The sequence below is a fragment of the Mustela erminea genome, chromosome 3 (genome assembly GCF_009829155.1).
Source record: "Mustela erminea isolate mMusErm1 chromosome 3, mMusErm1.Pri, whole genome shotgun sequence".
Lineage (NCBI taxonomy): Eukaryota > Metazoa > Chordata > Mammalia > Carnivora > Mustelidae > Mustela > Mustela erminea.
In genome coordinates, this window is record NC_045616.1 from 134,169,343 (window position 1) to 134,187,617 (window position 18,275).

Sequence of the window (18,275 nt, forward strand, 5' to 3'; positions counted from 1 at the left end):
ACACACCAGGCCCATTTGCAGAATCCCGAGGGAGAACTGGTAACAGAAGAAAAATGTCTGAGATGCAGGGGGGCTATCAGAGGGTGTCCCGGGGGTGTGGGAAGCGGGGGCTGGCCAGCTGCGAGAGCCCAGAGCCGGTGGGAGGTGCGGGGCGGGCCTGAGTGCGGTTCCCCTGTCGGGGGTCGGTGGTTTAAGGGGGGGAAGCTGGGCCTCCCACCCACGGCTGAGCTACTGTTTCAGTTCCCCTTTCTGGGCACAATCAAGTACTTGAGGCCTTGGTGAGGTTAACCACAGGAAAACCACAAGAAAATGGCTTCACGGCAGCCAGCCTGAAACTGGGGTGTGAAGAGCTCTGTGTTTGACCTCAGGGCCAAGGGGGGAAAGTTGCCGCGACGGGGAGAGTCCTCCCACCGGCCAGCCTGGAGCCTTCAACCACCGCTCTCTCGTTCTCTCACAAGTCCCGACGTCACAGGATCAACCCCCAGCCGCTCCGCTGTTTAGCGGCAAACGTGATGTTGCACTAGTGACATTTCCTGTCAAAATGCCTTTTATTCAAATGGAAAAGACTTACATTATTCTCCTCAGGCGGTCAGTAATCCCTGTGCATGATCCACAGCAGCCCCAGAATTAAAGCTTCATCTCCCCCTCAGGTCAGTCATCTTTGTTTTGATTCCAACTGATCCCGTATCATTTAGTGAATTTGTGCTGGTCACCAGAGGGGCAATTAAAGAAGGAAAAGCCAGAGAAATTCCTATCCCCATAGAGAGCAGATAGATGATCTAGAAACCAGGCAGGGGTTTCAAACCTTAGTGGACAGAATCACTAGGAGAAACAGTTAAAACAGACGGCTGGGCCCCACCCCCAGAGTTGCTACAAGTTTTCGGGGGTCACTAATGCTGCTTGTCCAGAGACCACGTTTTGGTAATCATGGGTCTAGACAAGTTATTTCTAACCTCAAATGAGAATGTAAAATCACAGTCTCTAAAGAAACTTTCTCACATCACACAAGCCAGTGCCTGTCCTGGGGAAACCCGGCTCCCACCCACCGTGGTGGGGAGAAGTGGTCTGGGTAATCTTTTAGCTGCTTCTCAGAATGATCCATCTGACAAATTTGAGAATAGTCTCAAGTCACTCAAAAGAGGCAAGAACTTCTGGGACCGCCTTATCAGTATCACTCCCGAAGCAGTCACAAAAATCCAAATGTTGGGTTGGTCCACGGACAGGTGGTCTGGCTTTGCAGGGGGAAGACTGGAAGGCAGGCGATCTCCTTTCGGAGGTTGCACAGCTAATAGGGACCAGAGTCAGAATTTACAGGCAGGTCTCTTGACCTTAGCTGGTCACATCTGTCTGAGCCAGTTTGAGCAGAGCACTCACATTCGGGCTCAGCGCTATCAAAGCCCTCTTTCTAGTAACTCCTGATTTGCAAGTGGGGAGCATATGGCCTAGAACAGGGGTCCAAAAATGTTGTGTAAAGAGCCACATGATAAGTATTTTAGGCTTTGCCCTGGAATCCCTACTGAAACTACTCAAGTGTACCCCCGTAGCATGAAAGTAATCAGATAATATATAAGTGAATGAGTATGGCAGAATTCCAACAAAACTCCATTTATAAAAACGGGTGACGGGCTGGATTTGGCCCTCAGGCTAAAATTTGCCAACTGATGCTCTAGAAGGTGGATGCTGGAAAGAAACTCCAAAAGCCTCGCAGAAGCTTGGACCTTTGGGTCCATTCCAGCATACAGGGTGCTAGCTAACTTTGGCATGTCTCTGTTTGGCATGACCAGCCCTGAGGGGTTAGGTTACCTGAACACCAGGGCTCCATCTCGAAGGCCCAAGGAAATGAAGTCACTGTTGGGTCTCATGGGGCTGTCTCCCCTCCACAACAACAGACCATCCTTGGCAGTTGTCTTAAACCTCATGAACGCATTTGATCTTGATCCGGATACCCTGGGGAAAATGCACAAATAATTGCAACAGTTCAACCCGTCTCCACCAACAGCCATTCTGAATAGGCCCAGTTTTGTCTGTTAGCCCCAGGGAGCCCGGTGTAAGGGTAATGTGGCATTTCTGACACATACTACCAGGAAATTACAAACAGCATTGCCACCACAGGCCACACGATGGGCCTACAATTCTGGACATTCGTTCTGCAGCAATGTCTTCTGTCCCTGTGGTGAAACTCCACGAGAGGCCATGTTATGAGTTAAAGATTAGCTAGACTCTGGCCAAAGCTGGCATTGAGGCTGTACCTCCAATACACACCTCAATCTTTCCTCTTTCCTGTCCCCACCTCAAGGGGCCTTGGAATACTGCTCCCCATTCCCCAACAGAAAGTGAGTTTCTTAATTGCCAAGAGGTTCAAGTTGGTAGCTCTCTGGGCCACGATCATGGCTATGGATCGCCCGCTCTGGCAGTGACTGTCCTTGAGGGGAGTGACTGGACAGGGGGAAGAGTGTCAGACAAGGAACGTGGCTCAATAGGATAACGGTTTGGAGAGCTGCTGGGGCGGAGGCAGGGTGGAAAGGAACAGGAAGCTCAGAGGAACGGAGCGGGGCTCAGACGGGTCAGCTCCGGGCCCTACAGGCATGGCTGGCGGTAGGATCACAGGCTTATCACAGGCTTATGGGTTTTTATCAATTCCTGGAAACAGACTAGTTCAGAAATCTAGTCTCACTAAGGGGACCAGGGTTTCATCTGATGTAAGGAAAAGATCAAGTGTGAGATCTTTAAATAAAAGGTGAGCTAAGAGTAAAAATAATTCAGCATTGTGCCTAACATGGCACCACTGGGAAAGTCTCCTTTTCTGTCTCCCCATCCCTCGCGCCATCCCTCTCTGACTCACCTACCAACTCAAGAGCTACACAGTGTGTTCAGTACAGACCCTCCTCATCTTACTGTGGAGTTACACTTGGATAGACCCTTCATAAATTATAAATATCCTAGGTCCAAGTGCTTCTAATACACCTCACCTACTGAACATCTTAGCTTAGCCCAGCTATCTTAAATGTCTCAGAACACTTCCATTAGCCTACCCTAGAGCAGAATCAACTAAAACAAAGCCTGTTTTCTAGTAAAGTGTTGACCACCTCAAATAACTTACTGAATACCACACGGAAAGTGAATTCTGGAACAGCTGGATGGGAACAGAGCGGTTGGAAGCACATGGGTTGCTCACGTTCAGGATGGTGTGGTTACCTGGGTGGCCACTGCCACCGCTCAGCTCTGTGAGAGAGAATCCTATCACACATCACTAGCCTGGAGAAGATCCCAATTCAAAATTCAAAGTATGTTTTCGGTGGAATGTACATTCCTTCGGCACCATTGTGAAGCTGAAGTCAAACCACCATAATGTGGGGACTCTCTACAGCGAACAGCGAACTTGCCTTGGCTTCCCAGAGCCTGACCTAGATAGGAAGAGATCAACTTTGCCTTCCCCATGCAGGGCCTCCCAGTAAAGCAGGGAGAAGCAGGGTCCATAATGGTGACTTTGCCACCAGGCCCAGTGCAGAGAATCCAGCCCTGGCCCCACTCCCTGCAGACCTCCTTTTCCCATCTTTTACTCTGGGCTCCTTCCTTCCCTCACTTGCTTTGGATACACTGACCAGTGAAAGCCAATCATAATGGTTCCATTTCTCTTGCGGTGATTGGTTTAGTGGTGGGCACATGACCAATACTGTCCACTGAGATAGAGGAAATTTATCCGAAGGAGTCTAGGAAAATTCTTTTTCTTTAAAAAAGAGTTGCATGAAAAAAATGTTTACTTCCACTGGACATTGTCCTGCTGTCCAGCCATTCCATGAGGGTCTTATGGACAGCTGTCGTAAGCACAGAGGGAGGCGCCTGGCGACGATCCTGACGATAACAAGGCCAAAAGATGGAAGAGACGTAGGTCTCTGATGATAGAGTTGAATCTCTGAATTAATCAGTCTAGGAACCAGTCTAAGTCTGGACTGCTTGTTACACGATCTGATGAACGCCCTTCAGGTTGAAGACATCAGAGTTGAGTTTTCCATTACTTGCAGCCAAAGGCATCCGACAGAAACAGACCCTGATCCTGACTTTTACTTGCAGCTTCGTGCACTTGCACGTGGACGTGCACACACGCACGTGTACGCAATTGTTTTGGTTTGGGGCCCTGCACCCCCTACTCTCACCAAACCCTTCTATTCCCCCAAACCACCTGGTGCCTCGTACTAAGCCCCAGGGGGCTGAAGACTTGTGCCCCTTTCACAAGGCCTTTTTTCTGGGGACTGATGCCCTTGTATCTTTGGGGAGAAAGGGCTGAAGAAGGAAGAGGCTCCCTCTGGGCCCCACACCAAGACAACCTAGATAAACACAACACGTGATTAAAGAAATGAAGCAGTGTCCGTCTGGTGTGTGTTCAGTTACCAGGTACATCCAGCGCCCTGGGAAAATTTCTCTCAACCACTTTCTCCCTTGAAAGGCTCCCAAACTCATCTACCTTAAGTACTGGGTGCCTTTTGCTTAAAGCTTTGCCTTAGTCTGCTAAGATGCAGTCAACCTGAAGAGGAAGGAAAATTCTAGAATGACGGTGCTGGTGGCAGAGTGGGGGAAGGCACCCTATAAACTATAAGGAACTAGAGGAAGACAAAGAAAGAGAGAAGGGCACATTGCAAGCACCACAGATGAGCCTGGCTATGGTGAGGACTCTGCCTAGGTAGCGCCAGCCTTTTTCTTGTCTTGTCCGCACGCGGTTCCAAACCAGGAGCTTGGACTCCAGGGCAGGGCCAGAGCTGCTGCCACCAGGCATAAAAAGCCTGGCTAGCACCTGGTCATCTCCTTGGATCAGGCTTTTGAAGCCACATGAGGAGATTCCAGAAGCTGGAATCATTGAACTGGCCAGAGCCTGAAGGGGACCGTGGAGCTCTGCGGAGGAAGACACAAGGTAGCATGTGGACGCGAAGACTGATGGCAGGACCACAGGAGCGCTTCCGCTGCTGGCTCCAGGCAGGACTGCACACTGTGGCCAGAGGACATCGGCCAGCTGACTGCCCCACCTGGGGAATCACACTCAGAACCCCAACTTGGGGTGTGTCAGGTTCTCGATGCTTCTCAGTGCCCTGCTGCTGGAAATCCTGGGGCTGAGCAGTCTCCTCCCTCCAGGCCCTCTGACCAGAAAGGGTTTGGGCTGTTGGTAACAAGGTTGTCTGAAAGGCAGCACTTTTCTAGTAGAGTTTGTTTTTGTGTTTGTTTTGTTCTAGTTTCTATGTCTATTTTGAGTTTTTCTCCCCTCCCCTGAGGCCATGGCTCAATGGCCTTCTCGGAGAATTATCTTCTGGCAAGTAAGATAAGGAAAAGTCCTGGGAAAGACTGAGAGATGGACCCCCGCAGAGATAAGGAAAGTGCCCGCTGTAGCTTATTACCTCTTGAGGATATCTGGGTTGTCGTAGATCAGGTAACTGCGCCCCATGAACTGCGGGATCTCGATGGCTTCTGTGATGGCTGAGACAGAAGAGAAAATGGAGGTTACATGGTATTCGGATCTCTTGACCCCAGCCCTCAATCACAGGGCAGGAAAATACAGAGGATGCCAGCTTCTGGAAATGGGACATTTAACAACTTGTCAGCCCCTTCCTCTTGGCTGCACATGTACTTGGCCAGGTTCGGAGCTGCCTGTCAAGGCTTGGGGTTGGTGTCTCCCTGTGGTCACCTCCCTGGGGCTGGCTGTCACTGTTATTGGCCTCAGCACTACTGAGAAGTCCTTGCAGTATGCTGAAACTTGAACTGTGCCCAATTATTCTTGGAAGCCAAAGAGTAGGTCTTGGGCCATGTGGGGAACAGCTGGGGATAACCCTAGATACTCTCTAAGGGAGGCAGAGAAAACAATCCCCAAACAAAGCCCACCAGGATTTCATTATCTGAAGCCAGTCTGCCCTAAGACTCCTACTCCTTCAGCCATGACCTCAAGAGACTGGTGAAATAGGCAGGATAAGGTTTTGGCTTGGTTGTTTTTGTTTTTGTTTTTTAAATACAAATCACCTTCCAGTGTCATGCTTTACAGCCTCTTCACCATATTCTCATGAAGGAGCAGAGAGTATGGAGGACGGCTGGCTATTTCCATGTTATAGAAGTGGAAGACGCTGCATGGGGGTCATCAAGGATTTGCCCAAGGTCACACAGCAAAGAGAGCACAAGACCATACAGCAGGCGGGCTCTCCTTAATTCTGGCCCTCAGCCCACCTCGGACTTCCCCGTATCTTAGCAGTGTATTTGCTTCTTCCTAATGTCTCATGCCTTTGTTTTCCCAAGGAATCACCCTTTCCCACATGGCTGTATCTTTCTCCCTTCAGAAAGACAGAGAAGTGACCGTTGAAGGAAATTAAGATGGAATGAATCGCACTTTTGAAGAGACGTGCAAAAGGAGAGAGAAGAAGCCAGCTTATAAGAACAGTTAGAGTTTCACCAAAATGCGTGCTTGATGCAAAGGAGACACCGAGCTGACTCCACGCCCAGGAGAGAAAACGTAAAATTATTTGATACTATGAACCGCTGGAAAGTTTACACTTAACTTTTTTTTTTTTTTTAAAGATTTTATTTATTTATTTGACAGAGAGAGATCACAAGTAGGCAGAGAGGCAGGCTGAGAGAGAGGAGGAAGCAGGCTCCCCACTGAGCAGAGAGCCCGATGTGGGACTCGATCCCAGGACCCTGAGATCATGACCTGAGCCGAAGGCAGCAGCTTAACCCACTGAGCCACCCAGGCGCCCCTACACTTAACTTCTAATCATGAAAAGAGAAAGGGAGAGACAGAGAGAAAGGAGAGAGAGAAAGGCAACAGCGAACCCCCAAACCCAATGACCTTGAGCCCCAAGGATAAGTTCCTCTGTCGGCAGGTCACCCATGCAGGTTTCCTCAATGTTGAAAAAAAAAAAATGAAAATAAGGAAGGAAGGAAGCGGGAAAGGGAGGGAGGGAAGACAAGCAAAGGAAGAAAAATGAAAGTCGAATAACTGCAGAGGTAATGCTCAAGAAATTGCTTTCGTGTTCTCTGACACTTCACAGCTGCCGGCCCAGGGGCTGCCTACTGGAACCAGGAAGGCTCTATCTAGGACAGCAGCCCCGCTTATTGGTGGGCTAGCTGGCCACGCTTGCAGTCACTTGCGGTCGGCCGTGTTCCAGCAGATGCTCCTCCTGTCAGTCAGAAAGCCAACAGGAGCCTAATGCTGGGTCACCATGCCTATGTCACTGCCCTCACTTCATCTCACCGGAGCGCCATTTCCCCTCTCAGCATCACTGGAAGGGGGGGCGCGGTCCCATAAGGTATCCGAGAGAGACAGACCGCAGTCGCATAACTCTGATTATGTGTGTGGTTGGAAGGGTTCTGTTTTATCATCAGTTACTGTCGTTACTCTTCTGACTGTGCCCAATTTAGAAGCTGCACTTCATCGTAGGTGAGCGCGGCTGGGAAGAAACACAGAGTCTATGAGAGTCTGTACTGTCCGTGGTTTCACGCATCTGCTGGGGGTCTTGGCAGGTGCCCCCTGCAGATAAGCGGGGTGGGGGGGCGGGCACCGTAACTCCAAATTCTGGCCACACCGCCAGCCTCTCTCGCTTCTGGTTAAAGTGGGTACGAGGAAGAGGGGGAGAAAAGGAAGAGAAACAGAGACAGGTAAAAATAGCGGGGATGCAAAATACGGGCTGAGGAGGAAAATGAACAGAAAGAAGGAGGCGGGGGGTGGGGGGAGAAAGAAGCTGCCAAGGAGGGAAAGGAGAGCCCAACGCCGGGGCAGCCTTCAGGTGGGGGAAAGAGTGGGGCGGAAGCCAGGCAGCGAGGAAAGGACCCAGAGGAGTAAAAGTCGAAATGAGAAGGCAAGAGAGGAAGCGGGACAAGGGGCCTTGATGGTGGGATGCAGGCCCCTAACTTCAGGATACGAGTGCCCAGGAGGTAAAAGGAGAGGCTAGCCAAGCTGTCAGAGGAGTCGTTCCCAGAGCTAAACATAGCCAAGGCTCCCCCGCTGGGTTTGGCTCACCCCCAGGGTAAGAGGCACAGGCAGGGTCTGGGCCCTGTCCTTATTGGCCACGGGCGTGGGACTGTGGCCAAGAGCCCGCGTTCCCCTGGACTCCTTGAAATGGGCAGGATGTGCTTGTCACATGTCAGCTGGGCACACAGAGAGCCTCCAAGGGGTCAGCTGCCTGCCGGGCGCCCAGCTCTGGGGTTCAGGCTCTCCCCGATCTCCCACTGGGAGAGGAGTGCCATCTCGGGCCTGCTGGATTTAGAGGGAGGAGTCCCACCTCCCCAGTGGAGCGGCCAAGTCCCATACCACTGAGCCAAGTTACCCTCCGCACGCGGTCGGCCTGCACGGAGCCCACGGCCTGGCCAGAGCCCCCCTGGCAGGAGCCCAGAACTCTTTCACGGTGTCTCATGGGACGTATTGTACTTACTATTGAGGCAGTAGTTTCCACACTCTGCCAGGTGCCAGCATGGAACAGAACGGGGAAAGTCAGAATTCCACAGTTGTTGTAAAATCCCAAATACCTCAGTTGCAGATCACTGGAAACCAGCCTTGTTTCCCTCATAAAGCCCTGAGAGGGCCCAGCTCGTCCTCTTAGGGGAATGAGACTATGAATCCCACAGGAACCGCTGGAATCTTTCTCAGCACAATTAGCACCAACTCCCCTCCCTAAGCCTCCACTCCGTGGTGGGGGTGGGGTGGGATGGGGGGGACAAAGAAGGGATGTGTCACTCGTATGACACTTCCGAGGCTCCCTGAGTTGGAACTAACAATTCCCCGTTTATTCTAAACCTGGAGAAACAGTTCTTTGCTAAAGAGTTACTTACCTTGTCAATGACTATCACTTTTCTTGCCTCTAGCTACATGTGAAAGAGGAACTAGAAGCTAGAATTCTGGGCGAGAACACGAGAGCTGGAAGTGACCATCTAGCCCTTTCCGGCCCTCTGTAGCTTATTTAAATATTGTAAACGTGATGATATTTTATCCTAACCCGATGTTTTCAACACCATCTTTTCTTCTGCAGCAAAGGCACTAGTGGAAAAGTGTTTTTGTCACGTTTTCACGTTTATACCTAAAATTTCATGCCATCTGCTGACAGAAAAAGGTACCCAATGAATAGCAGCCTCCAAGCCACATGAAGCCAATTTTCCACTTGAGGGACGTGAGATTCCCAACCGAGTTGGTGGGGTGCGGGCTCTTCCTTACAGTCACAGGACCCCAGAGAAGGAAGGACCTGGGGGGCTGTAACCTGACTTTCCCAACCCAGCAACATCCTGATGGGTGGCCACCCGGCCCGAGGCAGCTCCCTCAGCCACCGGGCAGCACCCTCCCTTGCTGGACAGTTCTACTTGGTCCAGGATTCTTGGTTCCACGATGCAGCCTCTGTAGCTGGAGTAACAACCACCAAACTTTCCCTTTCTGTCCAGGACCAGCCTTCAACTCTCTCAAGACCGCCATCCAGGCTGAACACCACCATACTGCTCCATTGTTGAATGACACAACAAGCTAAGGAAAAAACAGTCCCCATAGCCTGCATAAGGAATACGCTGTACGAATTTGTGTTTTTATAGACTGATTTTTCCTAAATTATGGCTTACATGTACTGAACTATTTTTCATATACTGGGACCAGAAAAAGCAAAATCATCTAAATCAGACCTCAGAGTGTGCTGTGAATTGGCTAAACACAACAGAAAATGTTCGAAATGTTGCATTTGGGGTAGATGTGCAATGATGAGACAAATCCCATCCTGTAGGACTGAGGACCCTGTGCCCAAGCCCAGTTAGTTCCCTGTCAGTTTCTGAGTGCGGAGCGGCTCTCCCGCTGCGGGGAAACACCGCCACCTAGCGGCCGAACGGGTCCTGCACGCCCCGAGTCCAAACTTGTCCATGCAGGGAAGGGAGGCCGGGCCTCAGAGTTCTTTCCCAAATGGCCTGCATGCTATTGGCTGGGAGAAGCCCTGGGGGGCGGGGGAGGGGGGGGACAGCTGCATTGTCTACCTTGTCTTGGACACTCTGATCACAGCCAAGGCGCCAAGAAGTCCCCCAGATGAGAGAGCTGTTGAAACTGGGGTTACTCAGGATTACCGGCCCACAGAACCCCAGCTCCCATTTTGTGTCTGTGAACACATGTTGTCTGTCTGCGCATGTGTGCTCAAAACAGCCATTAATATTTCTTAGAACCTAATTTTGTCCATGAGCTTTGTGAAATTCTGCTTTAACTCACTAGTAACCTATTGAGATACAAGAACTCTGAGGGCCCCTACGCAAGACGGGTAAATTTGGATGAGAGTAGAGAGAAGGAGAAACGAAATGTGTAAGGACGGGGCATACCTTTTCTGAGGAGGGAGGCCTTCCTGACACCCCTCTTGTGAGAGGAGAGGGGGGAGTCTCAGTATTGGGGTGCCCCAAGGGGGGTGCCTAGATGTGAGGTGGCAGAAGGCACCTAAGAGTGAGAGACCCCACACGGAAGGAGAGGGGACCACCAAAGTCAGGCCGTACGATTTCTGTAGGCACCTGAAGTTAGAAGTAGGTTGGGAGTCAGAACAACTGGCTTCTCCTGGCCTGGTGGGTTCCCCAGGTTGAGGTGGACAGTTCAGTCTTCCGTAGCTGCTGGTACTACAGGGAGCCCACAGCGTCCCGGGAGCAGTAAGGCACTCAGTGGGAGCTCGATGCCTACTTCTGTCTGAGCTCAGCCTTGCAGGGACAGAGGGGGAGGTCCCTAGACCCCTGTGATGGTCTGGGTGTCTAGACCACTCCAGGATTTGCCCGAGTTTCTGGTTCCAACCCTCCTGGGCCACTAAGATGTGAGAACAGGTGCCAAGCCCCCAGTGGGTGTCCTAGAGGAAATCGCCTGTGTGCCACAAACTCCCTGACCATGGTAGAGAAAACCAGACTCACCAGGGATTCTCCAACACTAAACTGCTGGAAGAGAAGGTGGCATGGATTGAATGAGGCCTAGTGCTGGTGACTTCTGCAATGTGTTGTTGTAAAAGGATTTCACTTCCAGAGGGAATACTAAGAATAGGTTCTTGCTTTTGAAACATGATCTGGTTATCAGGGAGGGGGGAAAAAAAAAGCCCAAACTTTTAAATATAGGAAGTTAGGGACCACCTCGCTGGATGAGACAACACTGTTTCCTGTCTACCAGTCAGGATTCATCCTGACGACCAAGGATGGCTTCTGAGCATTTCTGGTCTCTCCCACCAAGAATCTAACCAAACTTTTAGAATGTTCTTCTGTATCTCTGTGGAACAGTAGAGCAGCCGATCTCTCTCCCTTCTCTTTCCAATCCTCACTCAGGACGTGATGCCCACCCCAACATTAGAGCAGTCCGTGTGACAACTGCATGCCACCATGTGCCTGCAGGGGCCCAGAAAATTTGTCCTTAACAGCCCTAACCTGTACCCAGTTTCCCATTAATGCTCTCAAGCCAATTAACAGAGGAAATGACTGCTATAGGCCACCCACCCCCCTGCCATGCATAAGCCTTCCTAGGAGTAGCCCGGGCTGCTGTTGGGGCAGAAACACTATCTTTATTTCAAAGCATAAGGAAACACTGATACAACACGAGGGGAGGTGATAGTTTTTTACTCTGGCCTCAAGCCTAGCATATTCCAGAAAAAGAGGCCTAATGCCCCCCAGGCCCCCTGGCTGCTGTCCAGGCCCTCCCTGGGGCTCTGACTCCTCATGCTGGTGATACTTGCTTCTCACTGAACCTGAACCCACAGTTAGAAAGCTATAAATGTGAGCACTTTAGATCTGTTACGGCTACTGCTCTGCAGCGGAAAACGAGGCTTAACAAGATCGCAAATTATCCCGTCCTTCCTCCTCTAATTCTCAAAGTGAGACGTTCATTTAAGGCTGGACTTTATATATGGACCATTAAGGTGAGTATTTAAGGCAGGAGCAAATCCGAATTGCTTCTGGTAAAGCTGGAGACCCAGGAAACTCAAACACTAATGTGTAAAATCCAAACTCAATTTTCCGAATGAATGGGCTGCTCTTGAACTAAATCTCCACAAGTACGTGCCATTAGCCAAACAACAATTTGCTTGTTAGAATTATAATCAGGATCTTTCCAGAAATGGATCCATTACTCTTCTTCGGGGGTTCATCACAGGGTGAGCTATGTTCATAAACATATTTCATATAATTTGCCACGCAGTTTTCAAAATACACTGAAATAAAATACACTGCAGGCTTCCAATCAGCAAATTAGCATTTCTATTTCCCATGGTCACTGCAAAACAAGTTCTCCTACTATTCCTATACTACAGCATCTGCCTGTAACTGTCTTCCCCTAAGCCTGAATTCTGATAAAGTTCAGGAACCTGGAAAGAGATAGAAAAGAGAGAGCACACGTCCCTTCACTGAGGCTCACCACCTCACTTCTTGTGGCCTGATGCCCGCCCCCTTTTTTAAAATTAGTTCCCAGACAGGTGAGGCCGTACTAATATCTGAAACAAAAAGATCCAATGGCCAAACATGACCATATACTGGTAGGCCTCTTCTGGACACAAGGTCCGTGGCCTCCCTGGGGCAGATGTGGGAAGCTCCATCATGGAGGGCCTGTGACCTGCTCTAGCTTTCAGACAAGGGCGGGCTGGAAGTTGAGTAGCTCCCAGCACTGCAGGGAGCAGGTGCTTTTCACCAATAACAATGACGGTGAGTACTGGTTGAGGGCTTAGTAGACATGTTTCTCAGGAATAAGCATTGCCTCATTTAACCTATATTACCACCCTCTGTGTTAGACATTATTGCATGATTACTCCTGTTTTATTGAGGAGGAAACCCAGGCACAGAGGAAAAAGCATGAAAAATAGCACTTCACAGAAGGTTATTTATAATTCAGCAGAATTTACCTTTTTCTGTCCTGGGCAAGATTTCTCAGATTTCTCGTTATCATGTTCACAGGTAGAGGTCAACATACTTACCGGCCTCTAAAGCCCAGGCACCCACCTATCAGGACGGACTCTGGGTATGGCTCAGAGGCACGGGTCCCGGAAACCCCCCTTTTAAAAGCTTTCCAAGTGACTTGAAGACACTAGGATTTAAGCTTTTGGTACCTAGACCATCAGGGCATTCTCAGGGAAGAGGCCCACTGTTAAAAATATTTTGACATTATGATTCTTCTTTAATAGGATAATTAACCATGGGACATACCAGCTATTATGTTCCTGAACTCACTGCTCAAAACCACGTGCCTGGCTGTCCTGGGGTTCCCAGTGCCTCCTGGAAGAGTGCGGCCCCCGTGCTTCCGGAGACACCCCCTCCCGCTCCGTGCCTACCTTTCTGGCAGTGCAGCCCCTCAAAGCCCAGGGGGCAGTCGCACTCGTAGCTCTCCTTCCTGGGCCGACAGCTGCCCCCGTGTGCACAGGGCCCCGCCACGCAGGGGTGGGCCGCGTTCTCCACGTTCACGCCCCACGTGAAGTCGTGCTTCAGGTGGATGGTGCGGTCGTTCAGAATGATCTGCAGGGGACAAAAGGTCAAGACGTTTGGGCACTCGGGACACATCTTCACAGTCGGCTGAAGCCTCCCTCGGCATCCTCCCCTGCGTGACGCCTGGTGAGGGAACTTTCATAAAAGAGAAAACGTCAAGTTCGTGTTTGTATCACCTTGTAAAAGCGATGCAGAAACTGATGTCATTACCTGTGGCCCTTGGGAGACTCTGCAGAGAGGAAAGCATCCTCTGGCTCTGGAAGATTCCAGGAGGTCATAAAGAGGTCCCCATAAATGAGGGTCCTCAACCTGGCTGCCTGTTAGAATGGCCTGGGGAACTTTAAGAAAAGTACCGATGGCCGGGTGCCACGCAGGTCCCCCTGCAGCATCTCTGAGGGTGGGGGCCGGTCAGCAGTCACTTTTAAAAGCTTTCCAAGTGACATGAAGATGCAGCCAAGGAAGAAAGGAGCTGCTGTGAAGCCAAGTAGGAAAGAATATAAAAGAAAGAACCACACGGGCAGGAACCAAAGGGGAATGGATGGCTCCTGGTGGCAGTGGGGCTGGGAGAAGCTTCACCCTGTGCTGCTGCGTTCTTCTGGCTAATGGGCTCTGGGGAATCTACAGCTCCATCAACTGGGTCTTCCTGATTGTCCCACCCCCTCCTCTATGAATTCCCTTCTTCTCCACATCCTGTTCCCCACCATTTAAAAAAAGAAAGAAAGAAAGAAAGAAACTCAGATGCCATTCTTAGCACTGCGTGCAGCCTCGCTGGGACAGGAGAGCTCTTTTGCCTTCACACCCTTCTCCCTGCAGTGGGGGCTCTAGTGCAAATGAGGGGTGACGGGGAGAGGTTACTGGGCTTTCCAGCCTCAAATAAACGGAGCCAAGCTTTTCAGCCCTTGCTGTGGAGAGTGTGTTTGTTTTGAGCTGTGGGTGCTTCAGCGTCATGCACTTCCAACCTTGGCTGCATCTTTGAGTCAGTTTGTGGAATCTGCGGACAGAGCACCTCTCAGAAAGACCTCCACCCTGCAGGGCGTCCTAAGAGGTTAGCCGTGGTCCTTCCTGCCACTAATGCGTGGTTCCACAGGCTTGCCTAGACCTTGGAGGGTGTTGGGAGAGTGGGAGAACACTTCTTTTCCTGGTCTTGAATCTTACAAGCTGCAAGAAAGCAGCCAGAATCCTTCTATAGTTGTCCCCTTTTCATGCTCCGAGTGAAAGACTGTGAAACTGAGTCATACGTACTTGAGACAAGCCAAGATGCTACCGTCCACCGGGGGACATGGCAGAGCCAGTGACTCAGCCCCTGGGAGGGGAGGGTGTCCTGCCCAGGAGGTGCGGAGGAAAGGGTTCTGTGCGCTGTGTGAAGGCGGGAGGGGGAAAGCCTGACAAGGGTGGGGAGACGGTGTGGGGTCCCCTTAGCATCTCCGCTTTCTAAGTGAGAATTTCAAACACATGATTAAACACAGCCAGCCGTGCTGATGGGGGACTATGGGCTGAGCTGAGGTGTCACGGATATCGCTGTTCAGCCACACACGGAAACACATCAGAGTCAGCAAGTGTTGACTGGACCCCTTTTGTGGGACCCACACCGGGATACAAGAGGAGAAAGAGCTCCGTGGGGCCTCTCTGGTTGCAAATCATGAAAGGGCCTCCTTTCCCTGGCCTCCTTCGTTCTGGCCTCCCCCACACTTCATCCCAAGGCTAGAAAGGATCCGCAGCCCACCACCCACCCTTGGTTGCTAAAGGAAAACAGGACAAAGTTAACATCCAGGAATCGAATGTGCTTTTCTTCAAATCCTTTTTCTCCCAGGGTTTCATGGTCCTGGAAATCTGGTTTGGTGAGTCAGCCTGCATGTCTGTTACAGACAAAACATGTTATCATAACCGGAGAGGTCATGGGAAGCCCCAAGGGAAGGAATAACAGACAAATATGAGTGGGGTCAGTGCCCTATAGCTTCAACTAGCTGAAGGATTGTTTTTGCTCAACCTTCTACGGAAGGACTTCCTTCACCTATGCTCTTAGGGGCTGGGTTACGTGATGGGTGAACAATTGTTAACTTGCAGGGGTGGCAGTGGGCATGGAGGTGGGATTGGGGGTTGGCTTTGACTCGAGCAGACCACAGAGTAACCCCAAAGGGAAGCACAGAGCCAAGACCGGCTAGGAGACCCCCTCGGCCTCCTCCCCTTCGGCAGAAGCATCGGCAGCCACCTGCAGCCTGCTCCCTCCCTCAGCACTGCCCGGATCCTTTGGTGGATTGGCTGTAAGGATTCCTCTTCACTGAGCTGTGTTCATGGAATGTCTGCTGGACAGAGGCCTGGGAGCTGACGTTATCAGAAAGTGGGAATGGAAAGCTCTGTGGCTAGCATTAACAAAGAAAACCTTACAACTTTCCCCAAGCTTCTTTTTTGGAGGCATTGGATTACAGCGCTCACAGTTCTCGAGCCCATCATCTGCAGACCAGGCCACACAACAAACATGCGTAAGTGAAGCCGGTACCTTCTGGATGCTTCCACTAAATGGCTTCAGGATGCCCGAGTTCTTCTTCACGTCATCGTAATTCGGGACTCCGCCGATAAAAATGTCTGTGTTGCACTTAATCTGCGTGAAGCCTCCCTGCCAACAGAGGAGACACGAAACACGACATAGTTTCGGAAAAGGTAGTCAAGGCGACCAATGGGTACAGACACCCCGGGGACACAGCCCAGCAGGCTGGCTGGACTTCCACATTGGCCGGCATCGCCACTTACCCCCACTGTTGGAATGTCTGCAAGTGCAGTAACCTGTCCGAGACTCTGTTTAGACATCTATAAAATGGGAACCCTAATGTCTACCACCGAGAGCTGTCACCGTGCGTGTGGTGGGCTAAACGACTGCCACCCATAGTCAGCGCTTCTCCAAAAGCACCCCCTTTCCCTGCAGGAAGTCCAGCTCCAACCTGCTGATCTTGATGGGGCCAGGGAGCTGGCTCCAGGCAATAAAACTTGGGCAGCAGAGAAATGAATCACATCTTCGCAGAAGCTTTCCGAGGCAGAGAGTAGCTCAGGGTGACTCTCAGCCTGGGTGCCCCCTTCAAGCTGCACCTGATCAGGGACACCTGGGGGTCTCAGCCGATTAAGCATCTGACTTTGGCTGGTTTGGGCTCAGGTTATGATCTCAGGGTGGTGAGATCGAGTCCCGCCTCAGGCTCCGTGCTCAGTGGTGAGTCTGCTTGAGATTCTTTCGGTCTGCCCCCATCCTTCCCACCACCTCAAATAAATAAATAAAATCTTTTTTTTTTTACAAAAAGCTGCACCTGACCACAGATGGATATGCAAGTGAGAAATAAGCCCTTATTGTAGCTTTTGATATTTTGGAGGCGTTTGTGATTGCCATGAGCACAGTCTAGCCTCTCTTGAAGGCTGAGATCTGCTTCCTTAGCACTTTGCCCTGGGTTGGATGCATAATCAGCATTCCTGTGTAACCAGCTATTGTTATATGCGGCAGTGGTAAAGACAGAACCGCTGGAGGCCAAGAGAAAAGGCAGGCATGGTGAGTGGGAGACATTCCTTATCAACTACAAAGGGTAGAGAAATTCTTCTGTTTTCCATATTCTGAGAAAACTCCCCATGTCAACCCCCAGAGGCTTTCCCCTGTTACTGGTTACTTCCCAGCCTAAACTCTCAGGCGTGGGCTGGTCAACAAACTGTGTGTCATAGTTAGTGTCCAAATTCCTCCAGATAAGAGCTGTAAGCAAAAAGTTAAAATGTTCCAACAAAGGGGGGCACCTGGGTGGCTCGGTGAGTTAAGGCCTCTGCCTTCGGCTCAGGTCATGATCTCAGGGTCCTGGGATCGAGCCTCGCGTCGGGCTCTCTGCTCAGCGGGGAGCCTGCTTCTCCCTCTCTCTCTCTGCCTGCCTCTCTGCCTACTTGTGATCTCTGTCAAATAAATAAATAAATAAATAAATCTAAAAAAAAAAAAAAAAAAATTTGTTCCAACAAAGGGAGACACACTGAAATCCGGGATCTCTGCGATGAGCACTCTTTAGGTAACGTAAGCCAGGTTGCCTCCGATTTATGGGGAAATGAAATATAGATAGTAGCATCATCTAGTCATTGATTTAATCAGTATTATTGGGCATTTCTGTGTCCCAGGCACTAAATGCTGGCCAGACAAGAGGGAACAAGGAAGTTCCTGCCCTCCAGAGGCTTACACGGGCAGGTGGGACTCAGCAAGGACAGTTCCGGTGAGTCTGGAAGTACTTGCTGGCGGGAGGTGTGTGTCCCATACCCTAGCCTGGACCCAGAGAGTTGGGGAGGTGGAGGTGGTCGAGGAAGGGTCAGAATTGTAGAAACCAGACAAAGTCAGGGCTTGTGGGGAAACAGTAGGTATAGAACAGAGGCAGGGAGGGATCAGACACTGCGTGCATAGAAATTTGCTCTGTACCCAAAAAGCAGTGAGAGAAAATAGTCCTATCTGTGTTTTAGGCAGATCACTGGTCAGAGGGAAGAGAATGGATGAGCACCAGGTCTGAGTAGGGACGGGGAGACAGGGAGGGCAGAGAGGAAGGGGCACCATCTTGGGGGGAGCTCACAGTGGCGGGGTCCAGCCAGGTAATGGCAGAGAGGTCTTGACTGGGATGCAGACAGCACTGCCTTCAGTCAATAAGCTTCGGCAGCTTCCGGGGTTCTTATTTAACTGGCCCAGGGTTGGCAGGAGGCCGTGCTCATCAAAGAAGCTGAAGGGCTTTCCGGAATTCTAGCGGTTGCCTGGAACATTGCCCCAGGCAGCAGCTGTCACCACACACCCACAGGCACCCATCGCTGTCGTGTCTTAACTGCTACCCAAAAGTTCAAGTCAGATAATAAGAGGAGAGGAGGAAGGC

General features: G+C 50.8%; 1 protein-coding gene across 3 annotated transcripts in view; it reads right to left on the bottom strand.

Annotated features, from left to right (window-relative positions):
* Window positions 1-18,275, bottom strand: part of EGFLAM (EGF like, fibronectin type III and laminin G domains) — a 184,717-nt gene that overhangs the window by 9,219 nt on the left and 157,223 nt on the right. For 2 of the 3 annotated variants that reach the window (XM_032337564.1, XM_032337565.1), the window contains 4 exons: window positions 15,911-16,027; window positions 13,263-13,443; window positions 5,385-5,463; window positions 1,804-1,947 (listed from right to left, as the gene is read on the bottom strand). In XM_032337564.1, coding sequence (XP_032193455.1) covers window positions 1,804-1,947; window positions 5,385-5,463; window positions 13,263-13,443; window positions 15,911-16,027 — 521 coding nt within the window. Of the gene's footprint in view, window positions 1-1,803; window positions 1,948-5,384; window positions 5,464-8,402; window positions 9,056-13,262; window positions 13,444-15,910; window positions 16,028-18,275 lie in introns of those variants that run through there. The other variant, XM_032337566.1, reaches the window with a different exon arrangement.